This window comes from Hippopotamus amphibius, chromosome 8 (assembly GCF_030028045.1).
Source record: "Hippopotamus amphibius kiboko isolate mHipAmp2 chromosome 8, mHipAmp2.hap2, whole genome shotgun sequence".
Taxonomy (NCBI): Eukaryota; Metazoa; Chordata; class Mammalia; order Artiodactyla; family Hippopotamidae; genus Hippopotamus; species Hippopotamus amphibius.
The window spans coordinates 9,138,433-9,154,266 of record NC_080193.1 but is presented as its reverse complement, the minus strand read 5'-3'; the positions used below and the strand labels follow the sequence as shown (position 1 = coordinate 9,154,266).

At 38.9% G+C, this 15,834-nt stretch overlaps 1 protein-coding gene across 4 annotated transcripts in view; it reads left to right on the top strand.

Annotated features, from left to right (window-relative positions):
- CORO1C (coronin 1C) overlaps nt 1-15,834 on the top strand; it is a 72,950-nt gene that overhangs the window by 40,602 nt on the left and 16,514 nt on the right. For 3 of the 4 annotated variants that reach the window (XM_057745181.1, XM_057745184.1, XM_057745183.1), the window contains exon 3: nt 8,712-8,834. In XM_057745181.1, coding sequence (XP_057601164.1) covers nt 8,712-8,834 — 123 coding nt within the window. Of the gene's footprint in view, nt 1-8,711; nt 8,835-14,518; nt 14,986-15,834 lie in introns of those variants that run through there. The other variant, XM_057745185.1, reaches the window with a different exon arrangement.

The window sequence follows — 15,834 nt, the reverse complement described above, 5'->3', positions numbered from 1 at the left end:
AAGATCCCACATGCTCTACACTGCGGCAGAAAAATAAATAAAATAAAATTATGGACATTCCTTCTTAGAGCAGTTATACAAAGATATGTATTTACTGTTGCTTAAATTTTGATTTTTTTACCCCCATCCCCCCCTCCCCCCCAAAAAAAAGGCCTATAGGAGGAAAGTTTTGTCTAACTCTGTGGATTCAGTTGAAGCATCAGTCTCTAGAAGCTTTGCTGAGGCTTCTGCCTGCTTTGAAATTTTTGAGGACTTTCCTCAAACCCAAAGTAAATGATATTGTTGGTGTCTAGGTGGTTTTCTGCCACTGTGAGAGTTGCTGGTTGGAATATGTCAAAGCCATCAGCCTCAGCGTGGGCTGCCACATGGAAATTGTGCTGTCACACGTCTCCCTCTTGCCAGCTGTACACACACTTTGGAGGATGCATTTTCCCTGGGGCTCATATTGCTGGGCCTCCGCGGGCCACTGAATCTTTTAGTTAATAATAGTCTGTAAGCCAGTGTGCCCTGACCTGTTTCACCATTGCCCCACAGGTATATGAACTGGGGTCTGGGCCAGAGCCTTTGGGGACGTTGGTGTTGGTCATTTTCACCACTTGAGTTGACTTGCTGGTAATTCTTATCACTTGGAGTTTTAGCTAGAGAGGTACAGTAAGAGCTCTCCTGTAGTATGTGATTGGGATAACTAGTAAGTAATCAATATATTTAAATAATTATTTAAAGGAGGGAATCTAAACATCTGACTGGCTAGTCTCAGCTGCACTTTCAATTCCATGCTAGCAAAGTAGTAATATTCTAGATGATGTAACTGAGGTGACGCATCCTTAATGAAACAGTGGACTGATTTGTTAGTAAATGAAATTATTCTATATATAACCCTTGGGAAATTGGTGAGTAGTTCTTTAATCACTGTTTGGCCTAAGAAGATACTTTAAAAGCTGCTATTAAGTTCTCGTCAATCTTCCTTCTAGCCCCAGCATTCATTTAAATTTGCTGTTTAGACGTGCAAGTAAGCCGTGCTGTCACCATGACTTGCAGTGATGTCTTTCTGAATGGTCCCTCACAATCTAGAGTTAGACATGGATTCCTTGGTTTATTCACTGGATGATAAATGAGGATGTGTCATGATTATGAATGAGAAATGCATTCTCATTAGGTCCCAGTGCAAAATGACTTTTAGAAATGATGTGCCCTCATCTTTACCATATAAGGCCGTTATTGTATGGTTTCCTTCAGTTTCCATGGACTTGAGCTGTCAGCAGTTTATAATTGCTCAGCTCCACCCTTTTAAAGATACATGCTCCTGGGTAAAATACGTTGTTGTGCTTCAGGTTTGATTTTGTTATGGATAAGAAGCTACTTGGAGGCGCAAGCCCTTAGAATCATGGCAGCTGGTACTTGATGGTGTGTTGAGCACATCCTGCATGTGAAACCATCAGTGCACATTGAAAACAGCAGTTTTTCTCATACTTCTTTTTGTTCCTTTATCACCGTCAGACATTTAGTTGATTCCCTTTCTTTTGTGCTGCAGGATGATGCTACTTTCCCTGTTTCATTTGTTGTGAGGATTTATGATGATATTATAACCAGAGGAAGCATCTGTTTGCAGGGGGTATCATTTTTTATTAACTTTGTTTCTGATGACCAGCTGCCAATAATTGAAATTACTCCTGTGCTTTTTTTCATAACCCTATGGCATAGTGGAAATTTTCTTTCCCTGTAGGGACCTAGTAGGATTGTCAGTCATATTTTAGATCTCTGCTTCTTGGTTTTCTCTGTTGCTATTTCTTTATTTAGAAAATGGGAATAATAGAGTTGCTATATCATGAAGGTAGCTGTGATAATGCAGATAAAAGATCGTCACACAGTTCTTAGCATGTAACATGAGCACTGTGAAAGCGCTAGCATTTTTATTACTAATTATTTGTTTTTGATAGAAAGGGGGAAATAAGTGGCAGTTGTCTTATAAATGGCATTCAAGTTCCCATGAAAATGTTAGGCTCTTTAGTACTTTTATGCTATAGACTTGTCAGGGCTGAGTTGAGAATGGCAGAAATACTTCTTACTATTCTCAGAAATCTTACGTGACAGAAGAATGCTGGTAACTATTTACTTTTGGCCAGGGTTGTATAATTTTAACCTAAAAAAGAAAAGTCATTTAGTAAGCTTATGAGTATAATTAAGAACAACTAGGATTAATGTACTTCCAGATTCCCATCATAGTTGCTGTATATCTGAGCAAAAGCTCTTCTTAGCCCAGATTGAAAAAAATTATTTGGTGTCCTTGGCTGTTCAGAGTTGAGTGACTAGACTGCCATCAAGGGTGCTGGATGGGGTTTGCTGGGGAGAGCCTCGGAGTGCAAAGTTCCTGAGATAAAATAAAACTGTTCAGGTAGAACAACTTTCTTCCTTGGGATTAAAGGTTTTTAACAATAGTAGATTAATAACAATGCATTAATGTGTTTCTCAACTGTATTATATTTTAATTATTTTTTAATAAAAAAAGGAAACAAGTCAAAGAAAAGAATAGGACACTCGTGTACTCACCCACAAGATTAAACAGATGTTAATATTTTGCCATGTTTGTTTCATATCTCCCTTTTTTGAAACACAGTAAAGCATAACAGATGTAGTTAAAATACCATTCCCCTTTCCATCTTTTCTCCTTCCCCAGAGGTAATCATCTCCTCAAAGTTGGTATGTGTCATATGTTTGTACTTTTATTACATTTGTATGTACTTATAACATAGACTATTATTTTGTATGTGTTAAACTTTTATGTAAGTGATAATCTAATACCAAAGGACAAATTGCTTCTGCTTTGTTCACTATTTCCAGCAGTGCTGCCATGAATACCCTTCTTGTGCAAAATATGGGAGCGTTTCTCTCACACAGACCCTCTAGAAGTGGTATTGTTGAAAGGTGGGCATCTTCAGCTCCAGTTGTTTCCAAATTGCTCTCAAAAGGAATCGTAGCAGGATACTCTCCTGTGAGCAGATTTTATGAGTTCCTCTTTCCCAGCATTTTTGCCAGCACTTGTATTTAGACTTCTAAATTCTTGTCAGTTTTAATAGCTGTCAAATATTACCTTGTCGTTTTAATTCGCAGCTCCCTGATTACCAGTGAGATGGGGTACTTTCCATACATCTGCTGGTTTTTCAGGCTTCCTTCCCTGTGGATCCCTGTTCATATCGTTTGCCTCTTATTCTGTTGTTTGTTGATTTTGTTATGTATGTATTTTATGTATATATACATACATATATACACACATACACATAAATATAAAATCTTCTCCCAATCTGCAGCTTGTCTTTTTACTTTACTTATGTTTTTTGAGAACAGCTCACACTGCTGAATTTGGCTTACTTTCCGGCCCCCCCCCCCCCCTTTTGAGGGGAGTTTGCATCAATATTTATAAGTCACATAGGCTTAAGTTTCTCTTCCTTATACTGTCCTTCGTATCAAGGCGGTACATTCCTTATGTAGTGAGTTCAGCAGTGCACCTTTATCTTTTATTCTCTGGAAACATTGGTTTGAGATGATTTCTTCCTTGAATGTTTGGTGAAACTCATCTGTAAAATCATCTGGACTGATTGATTGATTGATTGATTGATTGATTTTGGGTGGGCAGTGATGTATGGAGTTAGTACTGGTTCTTTCACAGTTGTGGGGCTCTTTAGGTTTTCTGTTTATTGAAAAAGTTTCAATACATCATATTTTCTAGGAGATTGCTTATTTCATTTGGAATTTTAAGATTTGTTTTAGCTATATCCCACAAGTTTTGATATAGTATGTATTTACTGGCCAGTTTTAACCTTTTTCTATTGGCTATTATGATTTTCTATATGAATTGTTTAGTAAATTAAAGACTTTTCAGATGTATTGAAGATTTTTAGTTTATATTTTTCTGTTAATTTTTAACTGTATTGCATTGTACTCAGAACATGCTCTGTAAGATATTGATTCCTTGGCAGTTTTTGAGATTTGCTTTGTGGTATCCTAGTTAGTTACTTAAAAAAATAAATGTTTAATGCGTGCTTAGGAAAAAAAAAAATGTGTGTTTTAAAATGTTGGCTGCAAGTTGTGTATATCCATTAGATCAAGCCTGTTACTTTTGTTAAAGCCATTTGTATTCATACTGATTTTTGTCTGTTTGATCTCTTAAATCTTTATTAGAATCTCTTAAGATTATGATTTTGTTATTTTCTCCCTGTAGTTCTGTCAATTTCTGCTGTAATTATTTTGAAGCTATGTAGTTAATGAGTTAAAGTTCATAGTGACTATAGCTTTCCTCTGAATTGTTTCTTTAAATGTTAAAATATAATCTTTAATAATGCATTTCACCTTAAAATCTATTTGTTCTAGTATAACCACCTGGTATATATATATATATATATATTTTTTGGGGGGGTACACCAGGTTCAATCATCTGTTTTTATACACATATCCCCGTATTCCCTCCCTTCCTTGACTCCCCCCCCTCGAGTCCCCCCCACCCTCCCTGCCCCAGTCCTCTAACGCATCTTCCATCCTTGAGTTGGACTCCCTTTGTTATACTACAACTTCCCACTGACTGTTTTACAGTTGGTAGTATATATATGTCTGTGCTACTCTCTCGCTTCGTCTCAGTTTCCCCTTCACCCCCCGCCCCCTCCCATACCTCGAGTTCTCCAGTCCATTCTCTGTATCTGCATCCTTATTCTTGTCACTGAGTTCATCAGTACCATTTTTAGATTCCGTATATGTGAGTTAGCATACAATATTTGTCCTTCTCTTTCTGACTTACTTCACTATGTATGACAGATTGTAGTTCTCTCCACCTCATGACATATAGCTCCATCTCATCCCTTTTTATAGCTGAGTAATATTCCATTGTATATATATGCCACATCTTCTGTATCCATTCATTTGTTGATGGGCATTTAGGTTGCTTCCATGTCCTGGCTATTGTAAAGAGTGCTGCAATAAACATTATGGTACAAGTTTCTTTTGGGATTATGGTTTTCTTTGGGTATATGCCCAGGAGTGGGATGACTGGATCATATGGTAGTTCTATTTGTAGTTTTTGAAGGAACCTCCAAATTGTTTTCCATAGTGGCTGTACCAACCTACAGTCCCACCAACAGTGCAGGAGAGTTCCCTTTTCTCCACACCCTCTCCAACATTTGTGGTTTCCAGACTTTGTGATGATGGCCATTCTGATTCCACCTGGTATATATTTTTATATCCCCTCCCCTCCTTTAGTTGCCTTTTTGTATTATTATTTTGTAAATGTGTCCTATAGCTGGTTTTAATTTGATCTGAAACATCTTGTCATTTAGCTGGCAAGTTTAAGTTACTCATATTTACTGCAGTTCGTGATTTATGGTTGATTTTATTTCCACCACCTCGTTTTGTACTTTCTACTTCTTATGTTTTTTTTTCTTTTTATTTCCTCTTTCTCTTAGATTAAATGTTTTGAAAATTCCACTAACCTTCCTCCCACTCCGTATACTTTTTGAAAGTTATATGTTCTCTTTTAGTGTTTACCCTTAATTTTTACATACTTACATGACTTAAAATCTAAAACTAGTCAGATTTTATGCCTTTTTCTAGGGAAGGGGCTGAAACCTTTGAACTCTGATCATATCTTTCATTCTTACATGTTATTATTTCATGTTTTAGTCCTGCCTTGTCTTACCTGTACTCCAGTTAGTCGTAATTACTACTATTCTGGACAGTCAATGCCTATTTACATTGACCACATTTACCAATTTTTTTGTTCACTGCTTGTTTTGGTATCCCAGTTTTTTCTTCTGGGTCACTTTCTTTTCCTGAAATAAGTCCTTGAACTTAATTCTTTGAAATTAATTTTGAAATTCTTTGAGATAAGCTCAAGAAGTTAATTCTTTGAATAAGAGTCTTTAAACGATAAAATTTCTGTATCTTTTTATTTAAAATCTCTCTCTCTCTTTTTTTTTTTTTTTTGGCCATCGTTTTTGAACGATACTTTATCTGGGTACAGAATGCACAGGTGGTTGTTTTTGTTCATATTTCTGAGATATTTTCCCATGTCTTTGTTTCTGTACTTGCTTTTGAGAAGTCTGCTCACAGTTAGTCTAGTTACTCTCTCTGTAGGTAATCTGTCTTTTCTCCATGGCTGCTTTTGTTTGAGATTTTATCTTTGTTTTAGGTTTTCTGAATTGCACTAGGATATAGATAGATGTGAATTTATTTTTAGTTATTCTGCTTCGGACTTGTGCCTCTGCAATCTGAAGACTTATGCCCTCATTTAAACCTGAAAAATCCTCAGCCCTCATCTCCAGTTTTTGCCTCTTCCATTCTCTTCTCTGGAATGTCTGTTGCAATGTGTGTCAGAGCTCACCCTGGGCTTTGTGTCTCAGAATGTTTTAAACTACAAGATATCACAGTTTCAAGAGAGTAACTATGTCTATAGTTTAAGTAATAATAATACATAATAAAACAATAATAATATTAGAAAAACACCTGTGAGTTCACCACCAGCACCTTGAGCAGTAGACCACTACCTGGGAGAGGAGCTCCAGGGGAAGAGTGCTCACAGGGGAATTAGGTAAAACCACCTGGCTTAGGTGCTTATTAGCAGTTCTTTCTTTAAGGAAGGACACAGTCAGGAATGTTGGTAGAGTGGGTTCTGGCAGTTGTTAAATTTGGGGTAACATTTTTTTGAGCACTTGAGGTGCTGGGACAGTACCAGGTGCTTTACGTTGATTATCTCAGTTAATTCTCACATCAGCTCTTGAAGAAAGAACTCTAGTGTTCTTGTTTTACAGGTGAGGAACTGAGGTTGCCAGATGTAGTAATTTGGCCAGAGCCTCAGGGGAGAAAATAGCAGTGCCACACTCTAGCCCCAGCAGCCTGGTCCCTGACCCTTGCTGCTTCTCAGCCTGTCAGTGGCCCACGTGGCTTCTCATGTAAGAAGAACCCTCTCCAGGTTCTCTGTAATATTCTGTTTCTTCCTTGGCATTTTCTTTTATGAAGTTCTTGTTTTACTGATGCAATTCAGGAGACCCAAACTCTAGGTTGGGTTAGTTTTGCAAGAGAAAGGGGGAACGTGTGAAAAAACCCAGGCCTCAGGTCCATAGGCTGGTCCATCTTCACACCTCAGCTTAGAACTCACCTTTCTCAGCTGAAAACCTTCCCCAAGACTGGAACCCCCACACAGCTGGTTGAATGTCCTTCTTCTGTGTTCTTGCCGCCCTGGGCCTGTCTTGGTGCTGCATGTCTTGTGCTGCGCTGTAACTGGAGCTGTAGATGGACGCTCAGCCAGGACAGGGTGCCCTGCTCACCTCTGTGTCTCCAGCACTCAGCTCAGGGCCTGGCCCAGAGTTCAGAGACAGCACACATTTGTAATTCTTAATGATGAAGTAAGTTAATATGTTATACAGGAAGAACTAATAATAAGTGCCAGTTTTTTTTTTATTGAGTATTTACTGTATTCTAGGTACTATAATTAATTTTTTACAAACCTTATACAGATCATTGTAATGCTAGGTTATGATTTACCTCATTTCTCATTTACTCTTCATAGTAATCCTGGGAGGTAGGTATTATTGTTACTCACTTTACAGATGATGAGCTGAAGCTTAGAGAGATTACTTGTCTGAGATCATGCACTCTTTAGCCAAGGGATTTGAACCCGTATCTGTCTGACTCTGGAGCCTGTGGTCCTTGTGCTTAGACCTGGAGATTGTCACAATCAAGTTAAAGTGGAGAAATCCAAACTTACTGATCTTGAAAATTTTCCAAGAAGCCTGCACCCACATTGTGACAGCTGGCCGTAACAGCAGAGGAGCATGAACCAAGAAATAGGTTCCGTCCTGCATTGTGGTGATGCCTTTCTGTTCACCTGTGTTTAGCGCATGTATTGATAGAAGAACCTCAGCAAGGACTGGCATTAACCTTTTAGAAAGGAAGTAGCTTTTGTACACCTGTTCTTGTAATACATTTGTCCTGGTTAACACAGAATTGGTCCAATAAGCCAGATTGGCTTGTTAGGTTCAATTGTGTAACATGAGCACATTGTGATGGTTGCTATGACCAACATTAGAAGTTGTGTTCTTAATGAGATGTGGAGCTGGGTAATGGCTGAGAGCTAAGGTGGTTAATTAGGAGGCCTGGCTGGCGTTTCTGTTGACGAAAGAAACCAAGACATTGAAGCGTACTATGTCCTTCAGCCCCTGAGCAGTGGTTAAAGCATTTCTTTTTATTGCCATCACTTTGCTTGCTCACTGGAAATGCCATCTACTTCCAGAACTGTTAATTTGTATATTTGGGGGTATTAGCTTATTATATTAAAGGTTATATTTTACATTTTGAATAATACCAGGTTTGGTTTTTTAAACAGTAAAAACACACCTATAATTTACAATTTGGCTATTCTTAGAATTGTATTTCGGTAAAAAGACTGTTGTGTTCTCTTTTGCTTTGTCTATTAATGCCGTTGATTAATTAAAATCTCTTTGATTCTGAAAATGTAGATTCTTAATTTGATGGAGCATCCTAGGTAGTGACTGTTTCTAGAAATGCAAGTTGACAGTTCTTACTGGTTGACGTTGGCTGATGTGAACGTCATCATTTGTAGATTCTTGAGAGTTTGGGGTAGAAGTAATAAAGGAGACATGAGTCTGAGAAAACATACAAACTCTGTGGCATCGATGTTACGTATTAAGTCTGTTTCTCTCCGCTTTCAGACTGGTCGAATTGACAAATCCTACCCCACGGTGTGTGGCCACACAGGACCAGTGCTGGACATAGACTGGTGCCCACATAATGATCAGGTCATTGCCAGCGGCTCAGAGGACTGCACTGTTATGGTAAGTTCCCTGGGTGTGGTGGGCACATGGGCCAGCGGGACTCACCTACTGCCTTCGAAGAGTGTGTGTGTGCAGGCTTGAAGTGCAGAAAATGGTAGAGTTTTGATTGTTCATTGGTCTGTGCAAGAATTTAGTGACACTGGAGTTTAACTGCAGGTAAGCCATTTTACAAGTCCTTACACGAAGGAATTGTATGCTATTGTCTTTTCTCTTTGTGTGTGTGCGCGCGCGCATCCTTCTTAACAGTTGACACATCTACTTGGTGGGAAGATTTTAGGGAAAGTAAAATGACTTTCAAATAATTCTGTGAATGCCATTGCACCACATGACCTCAGCCCCTCCAAAAAAGGAGAGAAAAAATTGCTAGCACGAATTGCACGTTACAGTGAAGTACTATGCCGAAGGTTATACAGATAAATGGGATATGAAAAGATATTGAGAGAGAGTGAAGAGTTTTCACAAGTGCTTATTGCCAAGCTAATGTCTAGTGGACCCTGGTTAACAAAGTCCTTTTTATGCAGGTGTACACTGACCTACTTGAAAGATTTGTAAAGTAAGTTCTTTATATTCCCTGGTTTAGATTCCAAAAGTAGGTTACATAGGAAACCAGGTTTTAGGGGTACTTGTGAGAGTCCAGCTTCTTGCTCTTCATCATGTTCTTCTTAGCCTTCACATGTAATTGTGGGTTTGCATCCATTTTTAATCCTAGCCCGACACCCGCTGGAAAGGCTGGGCTCAGGCAGGGAGTCCAGAAGTCAGGCCTGGAGTAGGGGCAGGTGGTCCCTTGGGCGGCCTCTCACCTGGCGGGTGGAGAGCTTTGAAAACCGCACCACTGTTGTCTCCCTCTTCATTTTCTATGCACAAACCAGACTTAGAAACATTGTTTGGAAGGCTTTGTTATTTACCATTGTTTTACATAAACACAAATTAATTCCTGAACTGTGCCATTTAAACGTTTACCCATTCTTCCTCATGGACTTCTGGCTGAGGATAACTCCTCCTGTGATCTCATGATTTTGGCAGCCAAAGCATATTAAAGAAATATGCTATTAAAAGGAATTGTCCCATTTAAGGTGCCTTGCTAAGTTGATCATTTGAATAGCTGCAGACATGTTTTGCTATGAGAAAGGAACAGTATTTAAACCTGATATGCCAACATCTTAAACTAAGGGTCTTAACCTTTCTTGGAGGAGCAGGGTTGATCCATCCCTCCCCATCTCCAGCATTATTGATCACGTTACCCTTTCAAAAAAAAAATAAAAAACCTTTGTATTATGAAACACACAAAACAGTTAAGTGAATTCAGTTAAGTGAAAAAGTGAATTGAGTAGGAGATTTATTACAGAGTGAACACCCTGTGACCACCACCAGGTCAAGAAATGGAACTTTCCCAGCCTTCTCAGACTCTTCCCTGTGCCCCATCCCAGTCCCAAACCATCCCTCCCTCTCAAAGTAACCAGTAAAACTCACTTCCTTGCCTCTCCTTGTGGTTTTAGTCACTCAAATGTGCATCTCTAGATGCTGTAGCTTAGTCTTTCAAGTTTTAAAAACTTGATATGTCTTTTAAGTCTTTCCTAATCTACAGGTTCCTCCTCCATCCTTTTCTGGTTGAAGAAGCCTGACCTTTGACCTGTTGCTTCCAGAAGTCCAGATTTTGCTGATCGCACCCTCATGGTCCAGTTTAATCTGCTACTCTGTCTTTCAGATTCTTCGCAAGTTGGCAGCTGGATCCTGGAGTGTGATTAAATCGATTCAGATTCCATCCCTTTGACAAGCCCAGAGCTCGTGGTCTGGCCTCCCCTCAGGAGGCATGAGGTGTCAGGATGCCTGGTTTTTTGCTCTTTTGATCTGAGCAGTTACTGATGCCCAGCACCTAGATCCAGCAACTCATTAGGGTCTCAGAGTGATTTTGTTTTCGCTTTTCAGCTGATAAAATTTTTAAGCTAATGCTCCCTTTTACCTTGTGTTTAGTTACCCAGGAGTACAGTTCATATAGGAAAGCAGGGTAAATGCTTGATTCTTTCCTTTTATTTACCCAGTTTCAAGATAATGAATTGGTTCTTTGTCTTCCTCAGAAGGTGACCAGTTAGTTTTTTCATTTGGAGGTTTTTCCCCCTTTCATTTCATTTTGAACTGGTGGATTTGAACTTATTTCATGGGTTTTGGTCCATTACATTTCTTCTCTCAGAGCTGAGGGGATTCAGTCTTCATTAATGGGAACCTCTTCGCAGTTCCTGACTCCTTTTGACATGACCCTTCTTGTTTCTGTTGCTTCTTTGCTCTTTGGTATGTTGAGGTGTCCCAGGCCCATCTTGGACATCTCTAACCCACACCTCAAATCAGCCATTTCTCTCAGAAGCTCTGGTTTGTTTTGATGGAGATGGATTTTCTAGATCACTGTCTGGGTGCTCATTGTTCTTAAGGCTTTGCACGAAATTTGACTGGAATGTACATATATATTTGAAGATATACCTTGTGACTTAATCTTTCCAGTTCAAATTCAGGACTATAGAGTTTTTACCTAACTTCTTTATTAATACTTCTCTGTCTCCTTTCTTTCACACCAAGAATCCTGGTTCTTGGGGATTCAGGATGAATTAGAATGTCTTAATCTATCTCATTTGTTTTTCACAGTATACGTACAGTAGTCTTATACTAAAAATACCAATAATATCACCACCATTATGATTACTGAAAGCAGTTTAAAAATAACAAAAGTCATTTGAATCATCTGAAGCTCCTTCTCTGGTAGATTCTAGACCCCTGTACTCTGGAAACCAGCCAGGGAGGGCTCCCTTCCAGGATAGGCCCCACACTGAGGAGCAGTTCCAAGGGATGGAATCAAATAGGAAAGGCTCCTGGGAACAGTATTCTCTAAGTTCTTCTTATATGGACCTTGTTGTGACCTTTATACTTGAAGGTGAATTTTTCTGGATATAAAATTCTTGGCTTGCAGTATTTCCTTGAGTATCTAAATATTTCATTTTCTTTTGGCATAAAGTGTTGCTGTAAAAAAATCAGATGATAATCTAATATTCTTTTCCTTATAGAGTGTATGTTCTTTTTGCCTAGATGTTCATAAGGTTTGGTTTTTTTTCTTAAAATGTAGTAATTTTACTAGACATTGGTTATTCTGAATTGGTATTTCTGTGTGTGATGTGTTCTTTTAATATATGGTTTCCAATCTTTTTTTTTTTTTTTCTCTCTTTTTCCCCCGGAAAAGTTTTCTTGACTTAGACTCTTCAGTATTTTTGCTTTGGTTTTTTCCTTCAGGGACTCCTGTTATCCAAATGCTTTATCTTACTCCCTATCTTTGATATGTGTCAGTTTCTCTCCAAACCTTTTTTCTTAGTCGTTTCTTTCAGGCTAAAATTTCTCTGCTTTTTACCTTATATTTCTTTGGGGGCATTGTTTGTGTTTATTTGCTCTTGGTTTCTGTTAGTCTTCGTTTCTAAAGTACTTTTCCTTTTATTTCTAATTTATTTCTTGATTACCTTACTTTTGAGGTTTTTGAAGTTCTGATTTATAATATTTCCTGTCTTGTATTATTTTCTTAATAATGTCTTTTGAAATGTGTGTGATAGTTTTTATCTTTTTTTTGGAGCTGGTCTTGTTAGCATTCTTGTATTGTCCTGTAGGGGTGCTGTTCTGCACTGTATTCTCTTTTTTTCTCATAGTAATTTTGGAGCTTTGGTTTTTTTTTTTTTTTTTCCTCTCTCCATCTCTTATTTTTATGTGATTATTTTTATGTGAATTTAGTTTTCCTGAGCTTTCAGAAGCTGGCTTGGTTTATAAAGCTGTTCTAACTTCACAGAGCTCCCTCTTCTGTTGTTTTCAGGTAGTGTTCAAAAACATGGTGGCTTACTCTCAGAGATTTCCTGACCTGCTTTTATTTGGCCTTTCTTATTCCTTTGTCCATCTTAGTTCTGTCCTGCTCAGATTTGATTCCATTTCTTGGAATTTCCCCTCAAGTGTGGGCATATCTCAGAAGGGAGTCCTCTCTGGTTGGTTTCTAGAGTATTGGGGTCTAGATTTCTCCAGCCCCTTCAGACCTTTTTTATTTCAGGTCCCTGTTCTCACCTGCTGTTGGAGAAACCCCGCCTGTTTCCATTGTGGTCTCATATTGGCCTGCTCTTCTCAGGTCTGTGAGGCACCCACTGCTGCCCTATGATTTTTTTCTCACAAAGGCGAGCAGCACATGGGTTGTGTGGCTGTTGGTGGTTTTCCTCCACCCACTTGCATTTGGGTTATCACCTAGTTTTGTGTAAATATTGCCCCTGTGTTTTTGTTTTGTTATCTGCCTGCTCTGTGTTTTTCTGGAGGGACTTGGAAAGATCCCAAAACTGTGCTGCCACTGATACCACCATCTTCCCAGAATCCTGTGACATTGCCCCTTTATTGGTATTGCCAGAGTGAGCATTTTGTAAATTTAATAATGCTTTGGGATAAATCTTCCAGCTAGTTTTTTTTTTCTCCCTTAAGTATGGTGCTGATATTTTAATCACTTAATGTCCCCCAAATCATTTGTTATTATTATTGGGGTAATTACAAAATGCTTTAACAGCTCAGCAGTTGAGAGAAAAATTTTTTTAAAGAAGTATTTAATCTTCTACCCCACCTGCTTCTTAATACCTCATTTTCCACTTTGTTCTCCTGAAGATAAAAGAACACTGTACAATAGATCAAATGATTTCAAACAGCGACAATTATCAATTAAAAAAAAAAAGCCAGAAAAGTTCTCTGCAGTTTTCCAAGCGTAGCCTCCTGGTAATAGCCCAGGAGCTACAAGTGTAGATAGATAGCAAGGCCTAGCTCTAATAGAGAAAGGATGCTGAGATATGCACAGGTCACTTAATGCTGTCAGCCTCAGTTGCCTTACATGTTTAAAGAACTAAATTAGATAAGTAAACAAACAAACAAATAAGCCAATTGAGAGGATGAAGGAAGGTATAAACGTATCATGAGTTACTGTCTTGGTTTTGGGTTTTGATAAATACTTATAGTGGATTCATGGCGTAAGAATATCTTTAGCAAATAATTCAGTAGAAAAAAATATAGTAGAACCAATTTACCAAATGAACTGTGAATGATTAAATTAATTTTAAAAACTGCTTTTTGTATTTATAGTATAATTCCATTATGTCCTCTGCATTTAAGCAGTGATTTATTCATTGTGTGAGCATTGATTCTGTGGCAGTGATGTTACACTGATTACAGTTTTAGAGAAGGAATGCCAGCATTATGGTACATTTCTCCATCTTTTAGAGATGGCTTCTTTAAGCAGCCTAACAGTAAATTATATTGGCATAGTTTGCCTTTGGTGTACTACTATTTTTTTCTTTTTCTTTTTCTTTTTTTTGGCTTCACCGCTTGGCATGTGGTGTGGGATGTTAGTTCCCCGACCAGGGGTCGAACCCACACCCCCTGCAGTGGAAGCATGGAGTCTTAACCACTGGGCCATCAGGGAAGTCCTGGTATACCGCTTTTTGAAGTGCTGCTTTGTACGAGCAGATAGCAATGTTATAAACCCTCCTCCCAGAAACTATACTCTGCTCTTAGGTTTTCCAGATTGTTGGTACTGTGAGTTTTTTCTCTAACAGTATCTCCTCACAGAGAGTTTTAAAGATTGTAGCTGTTAAGTATTTTACTTGGGAAAATATTAGCTCCAAGAAAATAAAAATGTGCTTTAAAAAATACACAGAGCAGCCAAGGTGAGCTTAGAGAATGGTGTTGATTCAACACTGTCCCTTATCTGCAAACACATGCAAAAACTGGCTGATTCAGACAGCGGGCTTGCCTGATTGGTTCTTCCAGAGTCTGGGAGAGAGAAAGATCTTGCAAGAGGAGCATCCTTATTTGTCTTCACCCAGATGGTTGTGAGTGGTCCCAGATGATGAAGTTTGAATGGACAGTTTTCCCTTTTCCCGAATCAGCCTTACGCTCCTGTGGAAATCAACAAAAATAAACTCCCTGTTTTACTCATTTTTGCTTCTGTTGTAGATTTTCCTGTGGCAGTTTTTGCCTTGAAATAACGATGGAAGTGATGTGGTTGGTGATGAGAGCGCATTCCCCAGGACTCTGGTCCCTGGTCATTCAGCAGGACTGCTTGTTATTTCCATTCTGCACAGATTGCATCTGGGCCATTGGCCAAGTGGGTATTATAACCTTGGCACATCGGAACCCAACTCTCAGTTCTTGATTTTCTCAAAACCAGTGTTGTTCTCAATGTCATGGTTCATTTAGGGATGTCCTGACTCGGCATCCTGTCCCTTGGGGTTGTTTGATCAGTTGCTTCTGCAGGGGGTTTGCTGCTCTGCAGCTGCCACAGAGTCTCAGCCTCTCGCTGTCTCTTCAGATCAGCAATTTCCTTCATTCTGCCTTTGAAATTGGGTTCCTCCGCATTTTAAAAATGAGGCCTTTTGGGGGAATAGTCCTTTTTATGGCTGTAACTCTAGTGCCTAGCCTGGTAGCAAGTTCACGATGGGTGATTAAAACAGGGAAGCAGTGCCTGGAAACACTTTGTGTTGGCTTTAAATTTGCACTGTGTTTGAGAAGTAAAACCATCAAACAAATGCACTTTAAAATGACTACTTGAGAGAAACCTGCTTTTCTTAATTTTCCTGGCTTTTTTCTTGTTAGAACTGTTCTCTTGAGCTGTCGTTTTTCCATGTTCAGAAATTCACATGGGAAAAGGATGCCAGTGATACAGTAGTTCCTGAACGGGTGCTGAAAGTTGTTTCTTCCAGAACCATGTTGGGTTTTCACCGATTGGTTCACTTTTTCATCTGGAAGCCATAGAGACTGATGGCGGCTTTTTTCCTTTCTTTCAAAACAAAACAAGATACAACATTACTGTAGTAATGTGTTGTCCACATAGAAAATTCCAGGAATACACAGCATTATTTTAAAAAAAAGAAAAGAAAAGAAAAAATCAGGAGGAGAGGTGATAGCTCTTAGTGCCTGCTGTGCTGAGATGCCCACTCAGGGCACAGCAGGTGCT